Source organism: Equus asinus, chromosome 8 (genome assembly GCF_041296235.1).
Source record: "Equus asinus isolate D_3611 breed Donkey chromosome 8, EquAss-T2T_v2, whole genome shotgun sequence".
Taxonomy (NCBI): Eukaryota; Metazoa; Chordata; class Mammalia; order Perissodactyla; family Equidae; genus Equus; species Equus asinus.
In genome coordinates this window covers 85,184,846-85,202,763 of record NC_091797.1, presented here as the reverse complement: position 1 = coordinate 85,202,763, position 17,918 = coordinate 85,184,846, and the positions used below count along the sequence as shown (strand labels likewise).

At 46.3% G+C, this 17,918-nt stretch overlaps 1 protein-coding gene across 1 annotated transcript; it reads right to left on the bottom strand.

Annotated features, from left to right (window-relative positions):
- Window positions 1-531: 531 nt before the first annotated feature.
- DYNLL1 (dynein light chain LC8-type 1) lies at window positions 532-3,026 on the bottom strand. The gene is made up of 3 exons (XM_014862462.3): window positions 2,856-3,026; window positions 2,511-2,648; window positions 532-963 (listed from the first exon to the last, which is right to left on the bottom strand). Exons 2-3 carry the CDS (start codon window positions 2,640-2,642, stop codon window positions 826-828), a joined length of 270 nt encoding a protein of 89 aa, XP_014717948.1. The 5' UTR covers window positions 2,643-2,648; window positions 2,856-3,026; the 3' UTR covers window positions 532-825.
- Between the last annotated feature and the right edge of the window lie 14,892 nt (window positions 3,027-17,918).

Sequence of the window (17,918 nt, the reverse complement as noted above, 5' to 3'; positions counted from 1 at the left end):
GTTTAAATTCCTGCAAAGACTTTTATTAGAAACACATGGAGGGCTGCTGCTCAAAAACTTTTTCCCTTTTAAGATCACCTTTAATCTTTAGTTTCCTTAGAGGCAAGGCAGGGGAGGGGGAATAGCCTAGAGGCCAGCAAATTTCTCATTAGCCCAACCCTGTCAGCTTACTTCCATTTTACAGCCATAGAAAGCTTAAAGGAGTTCTAGTACACATTTATCAGCACCACCTGAGGCTTAAGGCCCAAAACATTCTATAGCAACATCTTTTAACAAAATGAGCACTTAAAGATAGTATTTGTCAGATTAGGAGTAAGGTTTAATCCAAGTTTCTCTGCCGCGCATGACATGCACTTCTGAGTATTCTTCCATGCACAACGGTTGCAGGATGGCTAAGAATTAAAGACTCAAGACTACTTAATAGGCTGTTATATCCCACAGAAACATCAAGGACTCAGCCCCACTAACCTAGTCAACATCAAACGATAGGCCATCTTGAACCCTAGATTTGAACAAATCGTAACTAACACACACTTCTCCAACAGATTTATTTTTTTTGTGAGGAATGGATTTTGAGGAGAAAAAACATGGGGCAGAGAGGTATGGAATAGAAAATAAATACAAATGTAAGCTGTTTTGCTAGTTGTTTTATAACCACAACAAATTAGTACAGAGAATACCCTGTACAAAACAACACAATAAAGGTTCAAAGATTGAGGTTGTTCCCTTAGGCAAGGCTGAAGATTTCAGTCTCTGGTATTTGGAATTTAGGCTGCAGTCCTTGTTTTTGGATGGATCACTGGGTGTGTGGCACAGTCCATGCTTTTAACCAGATTTGAACAGCAGAATGGCCACCTGGCCCAGGTAGAAGTAGATGAAGTGTTTGGTTTCATGTGTCACGTAACTACCGAAGTTCCTCCCCACAATGCAGTGCCAGGTGGGGTTGTACTTCTTGTCAAACTCCTAGGGGTGGGGAAGAAAAAAAACACTAGAATTTTAGTGCTAAACCAGAAGTCAGAGTTTGCCTCCTAGAGAAGCAGAGCCTGTAGGGGCAGAAAGGAGGAACGTTAGCATCTGCAAATTCTTAGAATGAAAGAATGTTCCCAAGCTCCAAGTCGCCTACATAGTGCATTAATGCAAACATACGTGCAATCTGAGCTAAGCTGGGAATGGGGGCTGGGCAAGTAAATAAACGGCAGAAAGGGCAGCCTCAAAGACAGGGTGCTTTGTTATCATGGTAATTTCACCTTCATAACTTCTGTAATCTTATTCATTGACAGCAGGTGACCAACAACTGTAGTTTATCATGTTCTTATGTGTAAACGAACTATCCTCCTACTGTATATCATAGGCCCCAAAATCCAAGAAAATGATATTTAAGCCCCAAATTCCCCATTATAACTAATTCCTTAACTGCACTCCAGTATCACTGAAAACAAAAGACTTCCAAAAGGACAAAACCTCAATTAGCACCTAAACTATTGTGGATCAAAATTTAAGGGGACAAGATACTTGGTATTCCACTGTTCCTTTAAGAATGCCGGAAGCAAAATCTGAGCCACCTGGTCAAATTTTATTAATTATGATTTCAATAGTCCTCCTGTCCACATCTGTCCTGATGGTGCTTGTCTACTAACTGGTCCACAAAGAGAGCAAATTGCAGGAACAACTTTGCCCTATTTTCCCCACCCCAAGGGGCTCTGGGGACTAGAATGTCTGTGTTAATTTCTTCACTAGCTGACCACAGACAGGAGCCGAAGCTAATCTTTCTCTATAAAATTCTTACATGTCTCTCTTGTGAATTACGCAAAATTTGGCTACTCATATTGTGTGCAGCGTGAACGTCTTTTAGATCTATTAAGGGGAATAACATTCTCACAAGCCAGACGAACGCACTGCTGCGTTGCTCAAAAAAGGCATCTCTATTCCATCTTAAGTCTTTCATCTTCCCATTCTCAACTGGAACCCTCCCACGGCTTAGGCTGCCAGCTTCCTTCCCTTCCAGAACACAAGGCTCGGAGAAGTTGGCAGTCCTGCCAGGTTTCTACAGAGTGCCATTTACCAAGCCCCCACCCCAGCCCTCAACCACCACCACCACCCACTTTCCCTCAACTGCAGACTAAAATCCCCACTGGAAGGCTGGCAAGATCTCCCTCCGGCCCGGCTGGAAACACCCACGCAGCGCCCCCTCCGGAACACCCAGATGGATCCTCAGCGCAGGAATCCGGCAGAAGGGGGAACCGCTGCTCCCCGATCCTAGAAACCGTTGCTAGGTGGCGTTTTCCCCCGCAGACCTGGGTAATAAAACAACTTCGGGCGCCCAGGGTCTGGTCTGCCCAAGAAGAGCGCAAAATTCATCTGCGTCCTTTCTGGAAACCTCTATCCCCCGGAGCTGCCTCGCGAGCCCCCAAGGATCTCCGCCAGGCGCTCTGGGGACGCAGGATGGGAGAGAAAGAACTAAGTTGTAACTCGCCTCGGCTGCGCGCAAACGGCCCGCGCCCCGTCCTCACCTTCTTAATATGGGCCGCAATGTCCTTCTCTATGTTGTATTTCTCCAGCGCCTGAGTAGCACACTCCACCGAGTCCTGCTGCATCTCCTCCGACATGTCGGCATTTTTGATCACGGCCTTTCGGTCGCACATGGTTACCTGCAGGGCGACGCCCAGAAGAGGAGTGAGGAGTTGGGGCGCGGGCTGCGCCTGCGAGGCGCCAGCTCCCCCGGGGCGCCCCCCACGCCCCCCTGGGACGACGCCCCCCGCCCCAGAAGGCGCGAGCCGCGCGGACCGAACAGCGGGGGAAGTCCGGCGGGGGACGAAACCAAATTGCGAAGCCCCCGGAGCCCTCGAGTGTCTCACCGCGAAGCAGGGGCTGGCCGACTGCGACGGTCTCCTTGGGGAGGGGCTGGCAAGGCTCAGACCCAGCAGGAGCGTCCGTCGCTACTGAGGCCGTGGCGCATCTAAGGAGCCCCAAGCCCGCCGCCGCCGCCTAGCGCCTAGGCCCCGCCCTGCTCCCGCCGGCCCCGCCCCCACCGAACGTCCCCATTGGCTCAACGCAGCTCCCAGGACTCTTCCATTGGTCGACGGACTCAATGGTTCCCTCAGGATCTTTCTGCTGCATTTTGTTGCAGACCACAATGCACCGCTCGCGGCGTCGGTTGCCCAGGCAACGGGCCGCACGCGGAGAGACGGTGAGGCCCACAGACCCCCAAGGCAGAGCTGGGGCGGGGGTCTAGGAGATCGGCCAGCGGCTAGAGGCCTGAGAGGGGAGCTTCTGCCCGAGCCAGGGCAAGTGATTTCAAATTTACGGATGTTGTCCCAGACTGTGTTCTCGAACAAGGGTAGTCTTAGGAAGTTGGGAGCCTTATGCACCCCCCCACCTCCACCCCGGGTCGGAAGGATTTACAGATTCTGACTAAGGTGGCCCATCCCTTCACTGAAAGGGTATCTCTGAAGCCAGGGCAGCTTCAGGGGCAAGCGACCACTGAAGTCTCAGTAGAGGGGCCCCGGGGCTTGGCTTCAGGCTCTACTGTCTCATTCTTGAAATTCTTAATTTTTTTTAACAAGGGATCCACATTTTCATTTTGCATTGGGCCCCGCAAATTATGTAGCCAGTCCTCTTCTGAAATATTGGGGGAATCTTCAGGAATGGGAGAAGGTTTCCTTATGAATTAAGGGATTATCCTCGAGTGGGGGTCTCCCTGCTGGGCAATACAGACCTCCTTTAAGTTAAGGGGGTGGAGGGCCCTCTGGGTGGATTGGGGAGTCCTGATCCTGGGTGTGTGCCCAGGGTGGGGCTTCCTGCTCCGATGAGGCAGACTTTCCTGTGTAGGAGTTTCTTGGTTGGGGGTTTATCTCTCGGCAGAGGTGCCCTGATGTATAGAAAGGCATCCCTCAAAGGTATTTCCTCTGGCTTAGGGAGGCTAACCACTAAGTGGTTAAAAAAGAGGGTCTTGGGGCTGGCCTTGTGGCCTAGTGGTTAAGTTCCGATGCTCCACTGCCACGGCCCAGGGTTTCACTGGTTCAGATCCTGGACTCAGACGTGGCACCGCTGGCCAGGCCACGCTGAGGCAGCGTCCCACATGCCACAACTAGAAGAACCCACAACTAAAATACACAACTATGTACTGGGGGGGTTTGGGGAGAAAAGCAATAAAAAAAATTTTTTTTAAATAGGCGGAATAAGAAGCAGCTCAGGTACAACATATGCATATCAATTGAATCAAATTCAGAGGCTTTTCCTAGTTCCAGGTTACTCATGGCGGGATTGGTGGTGTAAGGAGTTAAATTAGTTCTGTATGATGTGGCTCCTGAGGAAGAAGTTGGGTTGGCAGCAGGAGTGAGGCTAATTAGTGCTTCTGCCTGACTTGGGTGTACCACTCAGAGCTGCGGAATCTACTGGTGATGCCAGAACCTGAATCCTGAATCTCTTGGGGACCTTTACTTTTCATATATATGTGTGTGTGTGTGTGTGTGTATACATATATATATATCCCTCTGATCTATGATTTGGCCAGCTTCTTATTTAAACAGAGGAGCTGAGAGTAAGGTGAATAGGGTCATAAGAATAACAGCTGTTTACTGAGTGGTTTCTTACCACCAAGTGCTTTGTGTTCATCAGTTATTCCACACAACAGTGTGCCTGGGACCCCTCCCTCCTCTCTCCCTCTTGGCATCGCTGTCCGCTCACTTAGATTTTAGCTCAAATGCCACCTTCCCTGCACTCCCATCTCCACTTGCCCTCTCCCACCACCTTTCAATTACTCTCTACAACAACACTTTTATTTCCTCCATGGTACTTGCCTTATTTATTCCTTCAGAGGAATTATCTCATGGATTTATTTGCTTGGTTATTGTCTATCTGTCCCTGCCTGTCTTGTTCACTGCTGCATCTTCAGCATCTAATTCAGTGTCTGCCGCATGGTACGTATTGAATCAAACATGCATTGAATTAAAAAATACCGGATTTTATATCCCCATTGTACAGATTAGGAAATTTACCTTCAGAAGGTCATGCTGTTAATAAACGAGTAAGTGCCAGGTCTGGATGACCTTTAAATCCATTCCCTTCAAGGGGCTGGCCCCGTGGCCGAGTGGTTAAGTTCGAGCGCTCCGCTGCAGGCGGCCCAGTGTTTCATCAGTTCGAATCCTGGGCGCGGACATGGCACTGCTCATCAAACCACGCTGAGGCAGCGTCCCACATGCCACAACTAGAAGGACCCACAACTAAGAATATGCAACTATGTACCTGGGGGCTTTGGGGAGAAAAAGGAAAAAAATTAAATCTTAATAAAAAAAAAAAATCCATTCCCTTCAATACTACCTTAATACATTTAGCTGAGTAGACAGTGTGCCTTTTTCTTATTTACAATTTTGAAGAAAAGGAGTGGAATGGGATGATGTTAAGGTTTTCTAACAGATAATAGGATTTTGTTTGATAAATGCCTATAGGTTTTTCTCCATTTGTAGCACCTGCCTTCCTTAGCATCTCCTGTGTTTTCACTGCTCATCTAAACTAGATCTTGACCCTAATTTTATTTAAATGTGAAAAAAGAGCATTATCAGAAACCCATGACTTTCTGGCCTATGTTTAACCCCCAAAGACCCTTTGGAGATATTATTTCTAGGTGCCAAAAACTTTTCTGCCTCTTTCATTCCTTTATCACTTATTTCTGCAGAATCATTTCTCATTTCCTATCTATTTATCCCACAGTGGGGCAGGCAATAAGTATTCCCTAATTATCAGAGAAATGTACTGTGCACTTGGATGCTTGAAATATATATCTAGGGCTGGCCCGGTGGTGCAGCGGTTAAGTTCGCGTGTTCTGCTTCTTGGCGGCCCGGGGTTCTCTGGTTCGGATCCCGGGTGCAGACATGGCACTGCTCGGCAAGCACCATGCTGTGGTAGGCGTCCCACATATAAAAAAAAAGTAGAGGAAGATGGGCACAGATGTTAGCTCAGGGCCAGTCTTCCTCAGCAAAAAAAGAAAGAGGAGGATCGGCAGTAGTTAGCTCAGGGCTACTCTTCCTCAAAAAAAAAAAAAAATATATATATATATCTCTATCTAGAATTTGTTACAGCCCCATCCTCAAGGAGCTTGTAGTTGACAATAACCTAATCCTTCTAGTATCATAGGTTTGGGGGTTTGAAAGGACTTTAGAAATACAGGGGCCCAGGAGGTAACGTTAATGAGTCAGGCGAGGTAGGTGGTACAATAGGGAATGGTGGGGACTATGGCAAATAGAAAAGCCCTTTTAAAGGTGCAGGCAGATGTTGCCATTTGGGAATGCTGACCTAGTGTTGCTAGATCTTCTGATTTTCAGGAGAGATCAGAAATCTGGATTATTTCTATGAGAAACATAATTTTTAAATGTTGGTTACAAATTCATTTTTTAAAACAGAGTGCAGTCTAGATATGGCCTATCGGCCTCCAGTTTGCAACCTCTTATCCAGTTGAATACCCTCTTTTTATAACCAGAAGACAGGCTCAAGGAAGGTATAGTGTAATCAAAAAATATATACTTGGTCTTTATCCAGTGTTCCTGGCACAGAGCTCTTAAAACCCTTGGAATTTCCTGAGTGATGAGAGTGTCTTTTGTTGTTCATAATGAACCCCTATGAACTACACCTGAGTTTATGCTAATCAGGTGACTCTTTAGGGTGAAGGGGGCTAAGTAGCTTCAGATATCTAGAAAGCTGTTCGGCAGAGGAACCAACCATGTGATTAGAGAGTTGAAACTGTTAACCCTCTATCCTCACCCATGTCCCCTTCCCTCATCCCCCCCATCTCCTGACCTCCTGGGAGGGGAGGGGGCTGGATATCGAGTTCAGTCACCAGTGGCTATGCCTACGTAATGAAATCTCCATAAAAAGCCCAAAACCTTGAGGTGCTGTGAGGGTGGTGCACCCAAAGAGGTCATAGAAACTGTGCCATCTCCACCCTGATACCTTGCGTTATGCATCTCTCCCATTTGGCTGTTCCTGAGTTGCATCCTTTATAATAAATCCGTAATAGTAAGTAGAGTACTTTCCTAAGTTCTGTGAGTCATTCCAGATAATTATCGGAACTGAGGAGGTGGTGGTGGGAACCCCCAAATTTGTAGTCAACTGGGCAAAGTGAGAGTAGCTTGGGAACCCCATTTGCAGCTGGCATCTGCAGTGGGGGCAGTCTTGTGGGACTGAGCCCTTAGCCTGTGGAGTCTGCACTAACTCTGGGAGTCAAGGTCAGAAGTGAATTGAATTGTTGGACATCCAGTTGTTGTTGGAGAATGGAGAATTAGTGTGGAAAAATAAGTATTTGGTGTTAGAAAAACAAACAAACAAAAAAACAGTGGTGTCAGAAAAAAAACACCATAGAAGAGAAGGGACGTGTCCATGATACACAGTGATTTAGTTATGGAGCCTGATTTCTAAGGTCCTGGTCTGACTCCAAATCTACCGTCTTTCCATCACATCAGACAGATTGCTTTATCCTTGGGTGGCAGGGATTTCATACTTTCTGGGAGTAAATGGAGCATGTCCTCTGCTTGCCACTTGGCACATAGTGTTTGCTGAATGAATGCTGAATAAATGAATGGGTACAGCCCCAAAATGCCTGCACTTAGAGCTGCACGAAGACAATATCTGGTGTAGTTTTGATTGGCAGCAGGGAAGATTCAGCTTATCAGCTCATTGTTGGCACAAGGGGCATTCTATGGGAAGGGGAGAAAATGGAGACTTAGTAGCTTTTTTTTTTTTTTTTTTGGTGAGAGAGATTGGCCCTGAGCTGTTGCCCATCTTCCTCTTTTTTCTTTCCTCCCTAAAGCCCCGGTACATAGTTGTATATCCTAGTTGTAGGTCATTCTAGCTCTTCTATGTGGGACGCCTCCACAGCATGGCCTGAAGAGGAGTGCATAGATCTGCGTCCAGGATCCGAATCAGCAAACCCGGGGCTACCAAAGCGGAGCATGCAAACTTAACCACTTGGCCACAGGGCTGGCCCCTCAGTAGTGTTCTTGGTTGATCAGAACCATCCCATCAGATTTAGAGAGCCCAAGAATAGGTCATTTCCAGCATCTTCTGGAAGTTCAGATGACGCTAAAGTAAACTCACTAAGACTCCACCAAGCAGAAACCCTAAAGTTTCCTAAATCATCCTCATGATTTTTGCCATACCTGCACCCTATCTTTACTATTACTTATTCAATATTCTTCTTTAATTAAATTTCCTTGATGATATATCATCACCATAAATGGAAAACCAGTCTCATTTGTCATAAATAGAAGATAACTATAAAATAGAAATAAATATAGTTTTGTCCTCATATTGCTGAACTGATCTCGTTGAACTGCTGAACTGCTGATGTGTCCCACACTTGAGAAATGCTGCCCTAGAGGAGGGTTCTTTTTTTTTTTTTTTGAGGAAGATTAGCCCTGAGCTAACATCTGTGCCCATCTTCCTCTATTTTATATGTGGGACAGCATGGCTTGACAAGCGGTGCATAGGTCCTCACCCAGGATCCGAACCAGTGAACCCTGGGCCACCAAAGTGAAACTTGTGAACTTAACTGCTGCACCACAGGGCTGGCCCTTAGAGGAGGGTTCTTAAAGGGGGCCCATGGATGGATTTCAGAGGTTTCACAAGCCCTCTGGAATCATGCATAAAATGTGTGTTGCACTCACAGGCATTTTTCCAGGGAGAAGATCTATAGCTTTCATTGGATTCACAAAGGGGTTCAGAACCCAAGGAAAATAAAGAACAATTGCTCTAGGGGCCGGCCCCGTGGCTGAATGGTTAAGTTCGTGCACTCCGCTTTGGCGGCCCAGGGTTTCACTGGTTCAAATCCTGGACACAGACACGGCACTGCTCATCAGGCCATGCTGAGGCGGCGTCCCGCATGTCACAACGAGAAGGACTCACAACAAAATATACAACTATATACTGGGGGGATTTGGGGAGAAAAAGCAGAAAAAGAAATTGCTCTAGAATACCCCAGGCTCCTGGAATGAATGTAAGATTCCTTCACCAGGTCCCACTGAATTGGCCTATCTGGGGTTCCAGAGCATTACATATCTAGGCAACTCAATCTATTCCACTCCTAGTGGCTAAATGTGCTTGAAAACCCTTCTGAGCCTGAAAACATGCATTTCCTATTCTGACCACGGGAAATCATATTGGGGGAGGCACAATTTCTGAGAGCATAGGCTTTAGAATCAGACAGACCTGGAAAAAACCTCAGTTGTGTGACCTCTTACTAGTTAGTTAATCTCTCAGAAGGGCAGGTTCTTGATTTTTAAATGGAAATAATTCCTTCATTATAGGGTGGTGGGAAGGATTATATTAAATAATGCATCTAAAGACCTAGCCAAGTTCCAAAAAAAGGTAGCTATTGCTGTTGTGTACTGAGACCTTACCGTGTGCCAGGCATTTGGGACACATGATCTCACTGACCTCTCACAACTCTATGAGGGGGATTTCAAGAACAGTTGGTCTCTCCATTACACAGATGAAGAAAATGAGGTTTGGAGACGTAAAATCCCTTGCCTAAAATCACACTTCTAGGAAATGATAGAGCTGGAATTTGAGCTCTGGTCTGTCTGATTCCACAGTCCCACATAGTAGTTGGAACCTCTGAGTTGTCCCGCTTCCCCAGAAAAAGGGAGCTGAGGCATTTTCCTGGAGACTCTAAACATCCCTGGCCTCTGGCAAGAGTACCCTAAATATATGTTGGATGGATGGATGGATGGATGGATGGATGAAAGGATGGATATTTCAAGCTAATTCAGCATTGCTTCCTTTCAAACTTGACCCTAGATTAGTCGTTGACTTTCTTGGTCTTCTCTGGACAAAATACCTTGTACCTTAGCCATCAGATTTTCCCAGGGCCTTCAGAAAACTCCCTGGAATTGTTTGTAAGCAGGCTGAGGGATTCCTCGCAAGGCGTGGAGCACTAGCCCCCCGCAAACAGCCTAGAAATAACCACAGCCTGCTCCACCTCCACCCCACCACTGGCCCAGGATTGCGCTGCTCCCAGCCCTGACCAGCAATTACTTTTCAAGATTTTCTGGGACCTCAAGCCCTTTCTTGGACCACGAGTTCTGTCACCAAACTAGCAGCTCCAGCCTTCCCTTATCTGAAAGGAAGTGTGAAATGTGACCTTGCAACCCCCAGAGTTGATTCAAGAAAGGAGGGGCTCCCCAGAAAGGAGGGGCTCAATGGGAGAGTGCGCAAGGCCTAGGTCCGAATCCAGAAGCTTCCTCCCCACAGAGAAGGGCTGGCACTAGCCTGGGGTTGGCAGGGGAACTGAGCTTTGGAGCCAAGTACTATACTGCAGTGCAGGGAGAGTGAGGTGAGAGGCTGGGACAACTCGGGAAGAAAAATCTCCCCTCTGGCCAATAGCCAAGCCTCAACTGAGTGGACAGACACCTCTGAAGGCTCATTGCTCAGCCTTCTGTCCATAGGGGCAGCAGATATATTCAGGCACATGCAGAGCCCAAGCAGGCCCCCCCTCAGCTCCCAGTCAGTGGGCAGAGCAACCCAGAGCAGAGGCTAAAAGTACAGACTTTGAGGCCAGGGTGTGCATCCTGACTCTGCCCCTCCTAAGGCATGTGACCTTTGGTAAGCGAGTCCACCTCTCTTTTGTAAAGATAGGATTGCAATAGTCCTTGCTTCTCAGGGACAATTTGGAGATTGAGATGTTGCATATAAAGTATGTAGTGCAGGACTTGGCACATGGCAAAAGTCAATGATGCTAGCTACCAATTAGCATGCATGTTACCCTAAATCAGGAGTTTTCAACCTTGGCACTAAGCTTTCAGGCCAGAAAGTTTTTTGTTGTGAGGGCCCATCTTTTGCATTGGAGGATATTTAACAGCATCCCTAGCTTCTACCCACTAGATGCGAATTGCACCTCATGCCCACTTGTCAATCAAAAATGTCTGCAGACAGCGCCAAACATCCCCTGGAGGGTGAAATCACCCCCACTGGAGAGCCACTGCCCTAAAAAATCTAGACTGAGTCTGAATGTGACAGATGCCAAACTCACAGCCCCATGTAAAGACCACAAGAGAGGCAGGCCTACTTACAGACACAAGGATGGGAGGTCCAACACTTATAGAACAAGCTCCCTCCAATGTGGACAAAGAGGCAGGACGTGAGTCTGCTCTAGAAGCTGAGTCCCCTTTGACTCACTAGGCGACCTCGGTGTCACTCTTTAATTAGATGCAAAGTGTCCCTGAGTTAAATCTCAATTATTCTAGGGCTCCAGACAAAGGGACAGGTAGTTGGTATCTAATTTCTGGCATCTCCACTCTTAATCACTGACTAGGAGAAAACCTGACTCTTTGGAACTCAGAAGTTCATTCAGAGTTTCATTCACGATTGCTGAAAGATTTTTGAGAGAGAACTAGGTGTCACTCACTGTTCCAGGTGCTCAGGATTGTGATATTGTGATTGATAATAAGCAATATATATTATGGGGGCCAGGCCAGTGGCTAGCAGTTAAGACTTCTGCAGCCCAGGGTTTGCCGGTTCAGATCCCAGACACGGACCTACACACTGCTTAACAAGCCATGCTGTGGCAGGCATCCCACTTATAAAATAGAGGAAGATGGGCATGGATGTTAACTCAGGGCCAATCTTCCTCAACAAAAAGAGGAGGATTGGCAGTGGATGTTACCTCAGGGCTAATCTTCCTTAAAAAAAAAAAAAAGAAAGAAATATATATATTTGGTCTTCGTCCTGGTTCCTGGTACACAGCTCCCAAAACCCTTGGAATTTCCTGAGTGATAAGAGCAAGGAGAGCATCTTTTGTCATAGTATTTAGTCTCTTTTCCTCAGTTCCTAAAATCCCTTCAGAGCCATTAAGGTGAAATGGGTGTTTTTTACTCATAACAAGCCCCTTTCTACCACAACTGGGTTTATGTTAATAATGTGACTTTTGGAAAGCCTCTAAGGATGGGAGCTGGTTGCCAGTGGAACCAATCATGTGACTAGAGGGTTGGAACTTTCAGTCCCACCCCTGACCTCCGGAGAGGGAAGAGGGGCTGGAGACTGAGTTCAATCACCAATGGCCAGTGACTTAATCAATCATACCTACGTCATGAAGCCTCCATAAAAACCTCCAAAGAACAGGGTGCAGAGAGCTTCCAGGTTGGTGAACACGTGGAGATGTGGGGAGACTGGCATGCTTGGAGAGGGCCTGGAAGCTCTGTGCCCTTTCACATACCTTGCCCTATGCATTTCTTCCATCTGGCTGTTCCTGAGTTATATCCTTTCATAGTAAACTGGTGATCTACTAAGTAAAATGTTTCTCTGAGTTCTGTGGGTTGCTCTAGCAAATTAATTGAACCCAAGGAGGGCATCGAGGAGCCTCTAATTTATAGACAGTTGATCAGAAGCACAGGTAACAAGCTGGGCTTGTGACTGGCATCTGAAATGGAGTGAGTGGGGCAGTCTTGTAGGACTGAACCCTTAACCTATAGAATCTGATGCTATCTCTGGGTACATAGTGGCAGAATTGAGGTGAACTGTAGGACACTCAGCTGGTGTCCAGAGCATTACTTGTTGGTATGAGGGAAAACCCCTCTTCCCCACACATAGTGATTGGTGACCACAACCCTATTAGGGATGCACAAGAGAACAAAACAGACAGAGTCCCTTCTTCATGGAATTTATATTCTAGTAGGAGAATAAAGATAATAAGCAAAAATATGTCAGACCCTGATAAGTGCAATGGATAAAAATTAAGTAGAATAAGAGAACCAAGGGTGACCGGGGCAGGGGGAATGGGGGCAAAGCAGGGGGCAGGTCTTGTTTCTGGGCAGGCCTCTCTGAGTGGATGCCGTTTGAGCCAAGACTTGATGACCTGGCTACCAGGTGGAGGATAGGGTATGGGGAAGCTGGTGGGAGCAGACAGTCAGTTAGAGGCTGTTGCAACAGTCCAGGCAAGAGGTGATGGTGGCTTGGACCAGGCAGAGGTAAGATGAGAGGTGGCTGGATTCTTTTTTTTTTTTTTTTAAGGAAGATTAGGCCGGAGCTAACATCTGCTGCCAATCCTCCTCTTTTTGCTGAGGAAGACTGGCCCTGAGCTAACATCCATGCTCATCTTCATCTACTTTTTTATATGTGGGACGCCTGCCACAGCGTGGCTAGCCAAGCAGTGCCATATCCACACCTGGGATCCGAACCAGTGAACCCTGGGCTGCCAAAGCGGAATATGTGAATTTAACCGCTGTGCCACCGGGCCGGCCCTGTGGTTGGAGTCTTGATATCTTCTGAAGGTGGAGCTGACAGATTTGCTGATTAATTGAAGGCAAGGTGCAGGGGAAAGAGAGGAGTCAAGCATGACTCCAAGACCTGTGGCCTAAACAATGAGAAGAATAGATTGGGTTGAGGAAGGCTGGCCAAAACAGAACCAAAAAGTTTTGTTTCTGTTTTGGCCATGTTAGGTTTGAGATGCCTATTAGACATTCCAAGTGGAGGTGTCAGATATGCAGTTGGATATACGAGTTCTGGGAAGAGGTCCAGGTTAGAGCTATAATTTGGGGAGTCATCAGATCATAGATGACATTTAAAGCCATGGGACTGGATGAGATCACCACTGAGGGAGGAGTACGTCTAGATGGAAGAGGTAGTGCTTATTCAGCTGTCAGCATTCACTGAGCCTTTACTCAGAGGGCCAGGCCCTGAGCTAGGTGCTAGGTACAGAGATGTACATCCTTTGGCACTTGCCCAAGAGACGCTCCATTACTTATTTAATTTTTCCTGCCTAAGTGCTTTGGCCACTTAGAGGATAAACATTGAGAGTTCCTGCCCTGCCTCTTAGTCACTTATTCACTGTTTCAACACATATCATTGAGCACCTACTCAGTACAAGGCCCCCATCTAGGCACTAGGGACATTAAAGTGAGATATGGCTCCCATCCTAATGGAGTTTATATTTTGTGTGTGGAGGAGGTGGGCATTGAACAAGATGCACACAATGATGTGATTACAGTTGTGGCAAATGAAATGACAGGGAAGGGGGGCTGGTATGAGAGCTTTTTTATTTTTTTATTTTTTTTGAGGAAGATTAGCCCTCAGCTAAACTACTGCCAATCTTCCTCTTTTTGCTGAGGAAGACTGGCCCTGAGCTAACATCCATGCCCATCTTCCTCCACTTTATACATGGGACGCCTACCACAGCATGGCTTTTGCCAAGTGGTGTCATGTCTGCACCCGGGATCCGAATCAGCAAACCCCAGGCAGCCAAGAAGCAGAACGTATGAACTTAACCGCTGTGCCATGGGGCCAGCCCCAGTAGGAGAGCTTTTAATGGGGGCACTGCCCTAGCCTGGGAGGCAGAGAAGGCTTTCCTGGAAAGTCACATTTGAGCAGCAATCTAAAGGAGTAGGAACCTAGGCTAAGGGGAAATTCAGGGAGCTTCTCAGGTGGAAGGAACAGCATACTCAAAGGCCTGAAGACTGGAAGGAGGTTGACAGCTGAAGGAAGAACAGCTTGGCTCCACAAAAGTGATCTGGGGGAGGAGAGATGAGGCTGGAGGGGTGGGCAGCAGCCAGACCTTCAGGGCCTTGTGAGCCTGGTTAAGACACATAGACTCATCCTGAGGCCACCAGTGACCCTGAAAGACTACAGATGAGGATCACATGATCAGAGGGTCACTGAGGACAGTGGGCCAAGGGGGCCCAGTGCGGCAGCTGGGACACCAGTGAGGAAGTTCTTGAGTGTTGCCCCTTTGCCTCAGTCTCTCAGTTCCTCCATTTTAAACACGTTTGCAGAGGCCCAGTTCTCTCCAGGGCAGGGGGTTATCCTTCTCTCTCCATAAGAGCTGAACCCTTGGTACCTCCAAACTTGTCATCTGGGCATCTCAAAGTCAGAGCTTAAGGCTGGACATGAAAATCTGTTTCTTCCAGGAGGCACGTCCCCCTAGAAGCTCCAAGATATTATTTAATCAGCAGGGGTGCCAGGTGGCTCTGGCCAGAGCCTCTGTGACTATTTTCTATCTGAGTTCATATAAATAACCCTCCTGGATTTATGGGCCCTTTACCACCAGGCTATAAAGTAAAATAATGCAATTCGTGCAGCCAACTGAGGCTCTCAGTGTCAATGTCACAGCCATTACATATGGGAAATATTTACAGAGTTTTTAACCAATTGGTTTTCTTTCCTGACATCCATTTTATATTAAAAATTATAAAAATAATATGTACACAGTAGAAGATACAGAAAAACACAAAGAATAGATTCTAAATATTAACTGTATGGAGAGAACAATTCTTAATATTTTGCCCTAAATACATCGAGTCTTTTTTCTATGCATATGTATATATATGTATGATACCTATATCATATACCTATACCATATATATGACACCTATTACACTGTATGTATCATTTTCATTACCTGCTTGTCCATGTCTTTAAAAAGCCTTCTACAACATAATTTTTCAATAGCTGCTTAACAGTCCATAACTTTTTGAAACAATCCCTTATCATTGGACATGGGTTGTTTCCAATTCTTCAATATTGTAACAATGTTTTGTTTTGATGAACATTCTTCAAAGTTAAAAATAATCTTTATTTTATTCCACTTTCAGAAGTAATAGGTACTCATCATATAAAAGTCAAACACTGCAGAAATTTAGAATCTGGAAAAGAAAGTTTCTGGTAATCTTGCAACTCAAAGATAACAACTGTTAAAATTAGATTTTTTTTAATGCATATACTGTAATCGTTTTTTTCTTTCTTTTTACCAAAATGGGATGATTCTACATTTTTCCTGTCACAACATATAGATCTACTTTATTTTTTAATGCAGTTCTCTTCATTTCCACCATCACCTCTACCCATCCAACCACCCAACCACCCACCCCGCTCTGTATGCACACACTCTGCCTCCCCTCCAGTTACCAGGCATGAACCGTTCATGCTCCTGTCTAAGGCCATATCCTCGGCACTGAATCCATCTCCTCTCACTCCCGCGATTGTCTCTTCTCCCTCTCTTGCATCATCAATTTCCCATCTACTGGATTGTTCCCATCAGTGTACAGACCTGCTGCAATGTTCTCCATCTTTAAAAAATGCCTCCCTTGACTATACATTCTCCTCTAGCTACCACCGCATCTCAGCTCTCCTCCAAAGAGTTGTCTGTACTCACTGTTTCCAATTCAGAACCGTGAGAAATAAATTTCTGTTGTTTACAAGCCACACAGTATATGGTGTTTTGTTATAGCAGCCTGAACAGACTGAGACACCCCCATTCTCTCTTCAATTCATTCCACCAAAACAGCTTATCAAGGTCACCAGTGACTGCCATGCTGCTAAATCCAGTGGCCAGTTCTCAGCACTCTCCATTGATGTATTTGTCACAGTTGCTCTCCTCCTCTCTGAAGTGCGCTCTTCGCTTGGCTTCCAGGACCCCCAGGACTCCACCAGTCTTCTCCTATCTCACTGGCTGCTCCTCCTTAGCTTCATCTGCTTGTTCCACCTCTTCTCCGTGACCTCTAAGGAAGGAGTGTCCCAGACCTCAGACTCCGGGCCACTTCTCATGGTCTCCATTTTTATGACTTTAAATACCATCTCCATGCTGATGACTCCTGTCTTAGTCTGTTCAGGCTGCTATGACAGAATACCATAGACTGGCTGGCTTATAAGCAACAGAAATTTGGGGCCAGGCTAGTGGCGCAGCAGTTAAGTTCACATGCTCCGCTTTAGCGGCCTGGGGTTTGCCAGTTCAGATCCTGGGTGCAGACCTATGCACTGCTTCTCAAGCCATGCTGTGGCAGGCATCCCACATAGAAAGTAGAGGAAGACGGGCACAGATGTTAGCTCAGGGCCAGTCTTCCTCAGCAAAAAGAGGAGGATTGGCAGCAGATGTTAGCTCTGGGATAATTTTCCTCAAAAAAATAATAAAAAATAAAAATAAATAAACAACAGAAATTTATTCCCCACAGTTCTGGAGGCTGGAAGTCCAAGATCAGGTGCCAGCATGGTCAGGTTGTGGTGAGGGCCCACTTCCTGGTTCATAGACTGCCATCTTCTCACTGTGTCCTCACATGGTGGAAGGGGCGAGGGTGCTCTCTGAGGCCTCTTTTTTTGGTGAGGAAAATTCTCCCTGAGCTAACATCTGTTGCCAATCTGCCTCTTTTTTGCTTGAGGAAGACTAGCCTTGAGCTAACATCCATGCCAATCTTCCTCTATTTTGTATGTGGGTCGCTGCCTCAGCATGGCTGACAAGTGGTGTAGGTTCGCACCTGGGATCCAAACCTGTGAACCCAGGCCACCAAATTGGAGCGCATGAACTTAATCACCATGCCACAGGGCTGGCCCTTCTGAGGCCTCTTTTATAAAAGTCCTAATCCTATTCATGAGGGTTCTACCCTTATGACGTAATCACCTCCCAAAGCCCTACTTCCTAATACTGTCACATTGGGGGTTAGGTTTCAACACATGAATTTTGGGGGGTATATAAACATTCAGTCTATAGGAACCCCCAAATTTGTAGCCAGCCAGGAAGAAGTGTGGGTAGACTGGGATCCCTATTTGCAGTTGGCATCTGAATGAGGGTAAGTCTTGTGGGACTAAGCCCTTAACGTGTGGGGGTCTGCACTAACTCTGGGTGTCAGAATCGAATTGTTGGACACTCAGTTAGTGTTGGAGAACTGATACAGGAAAATGACACATTTCGTGCCAGAGGTGATATCAAAAAAGAGACACCACAGGAAGTCACTGGGTATTAGCACAGTGCTAGATATAGAGACTTCAATAAATATAAAAATTATAAGCCACAAATAGAGAACAAAAGACGTGAATAAATGGAAAGTGATACCAAGTTTCTGGATGGGAAAGCCAAATATAGCAAGAATGAAAAAAATTTCCCCATGTAAATTTACAGATTTAACATCATTCCAATTAAAATACCAGCAGGATGCCATATAGAACTT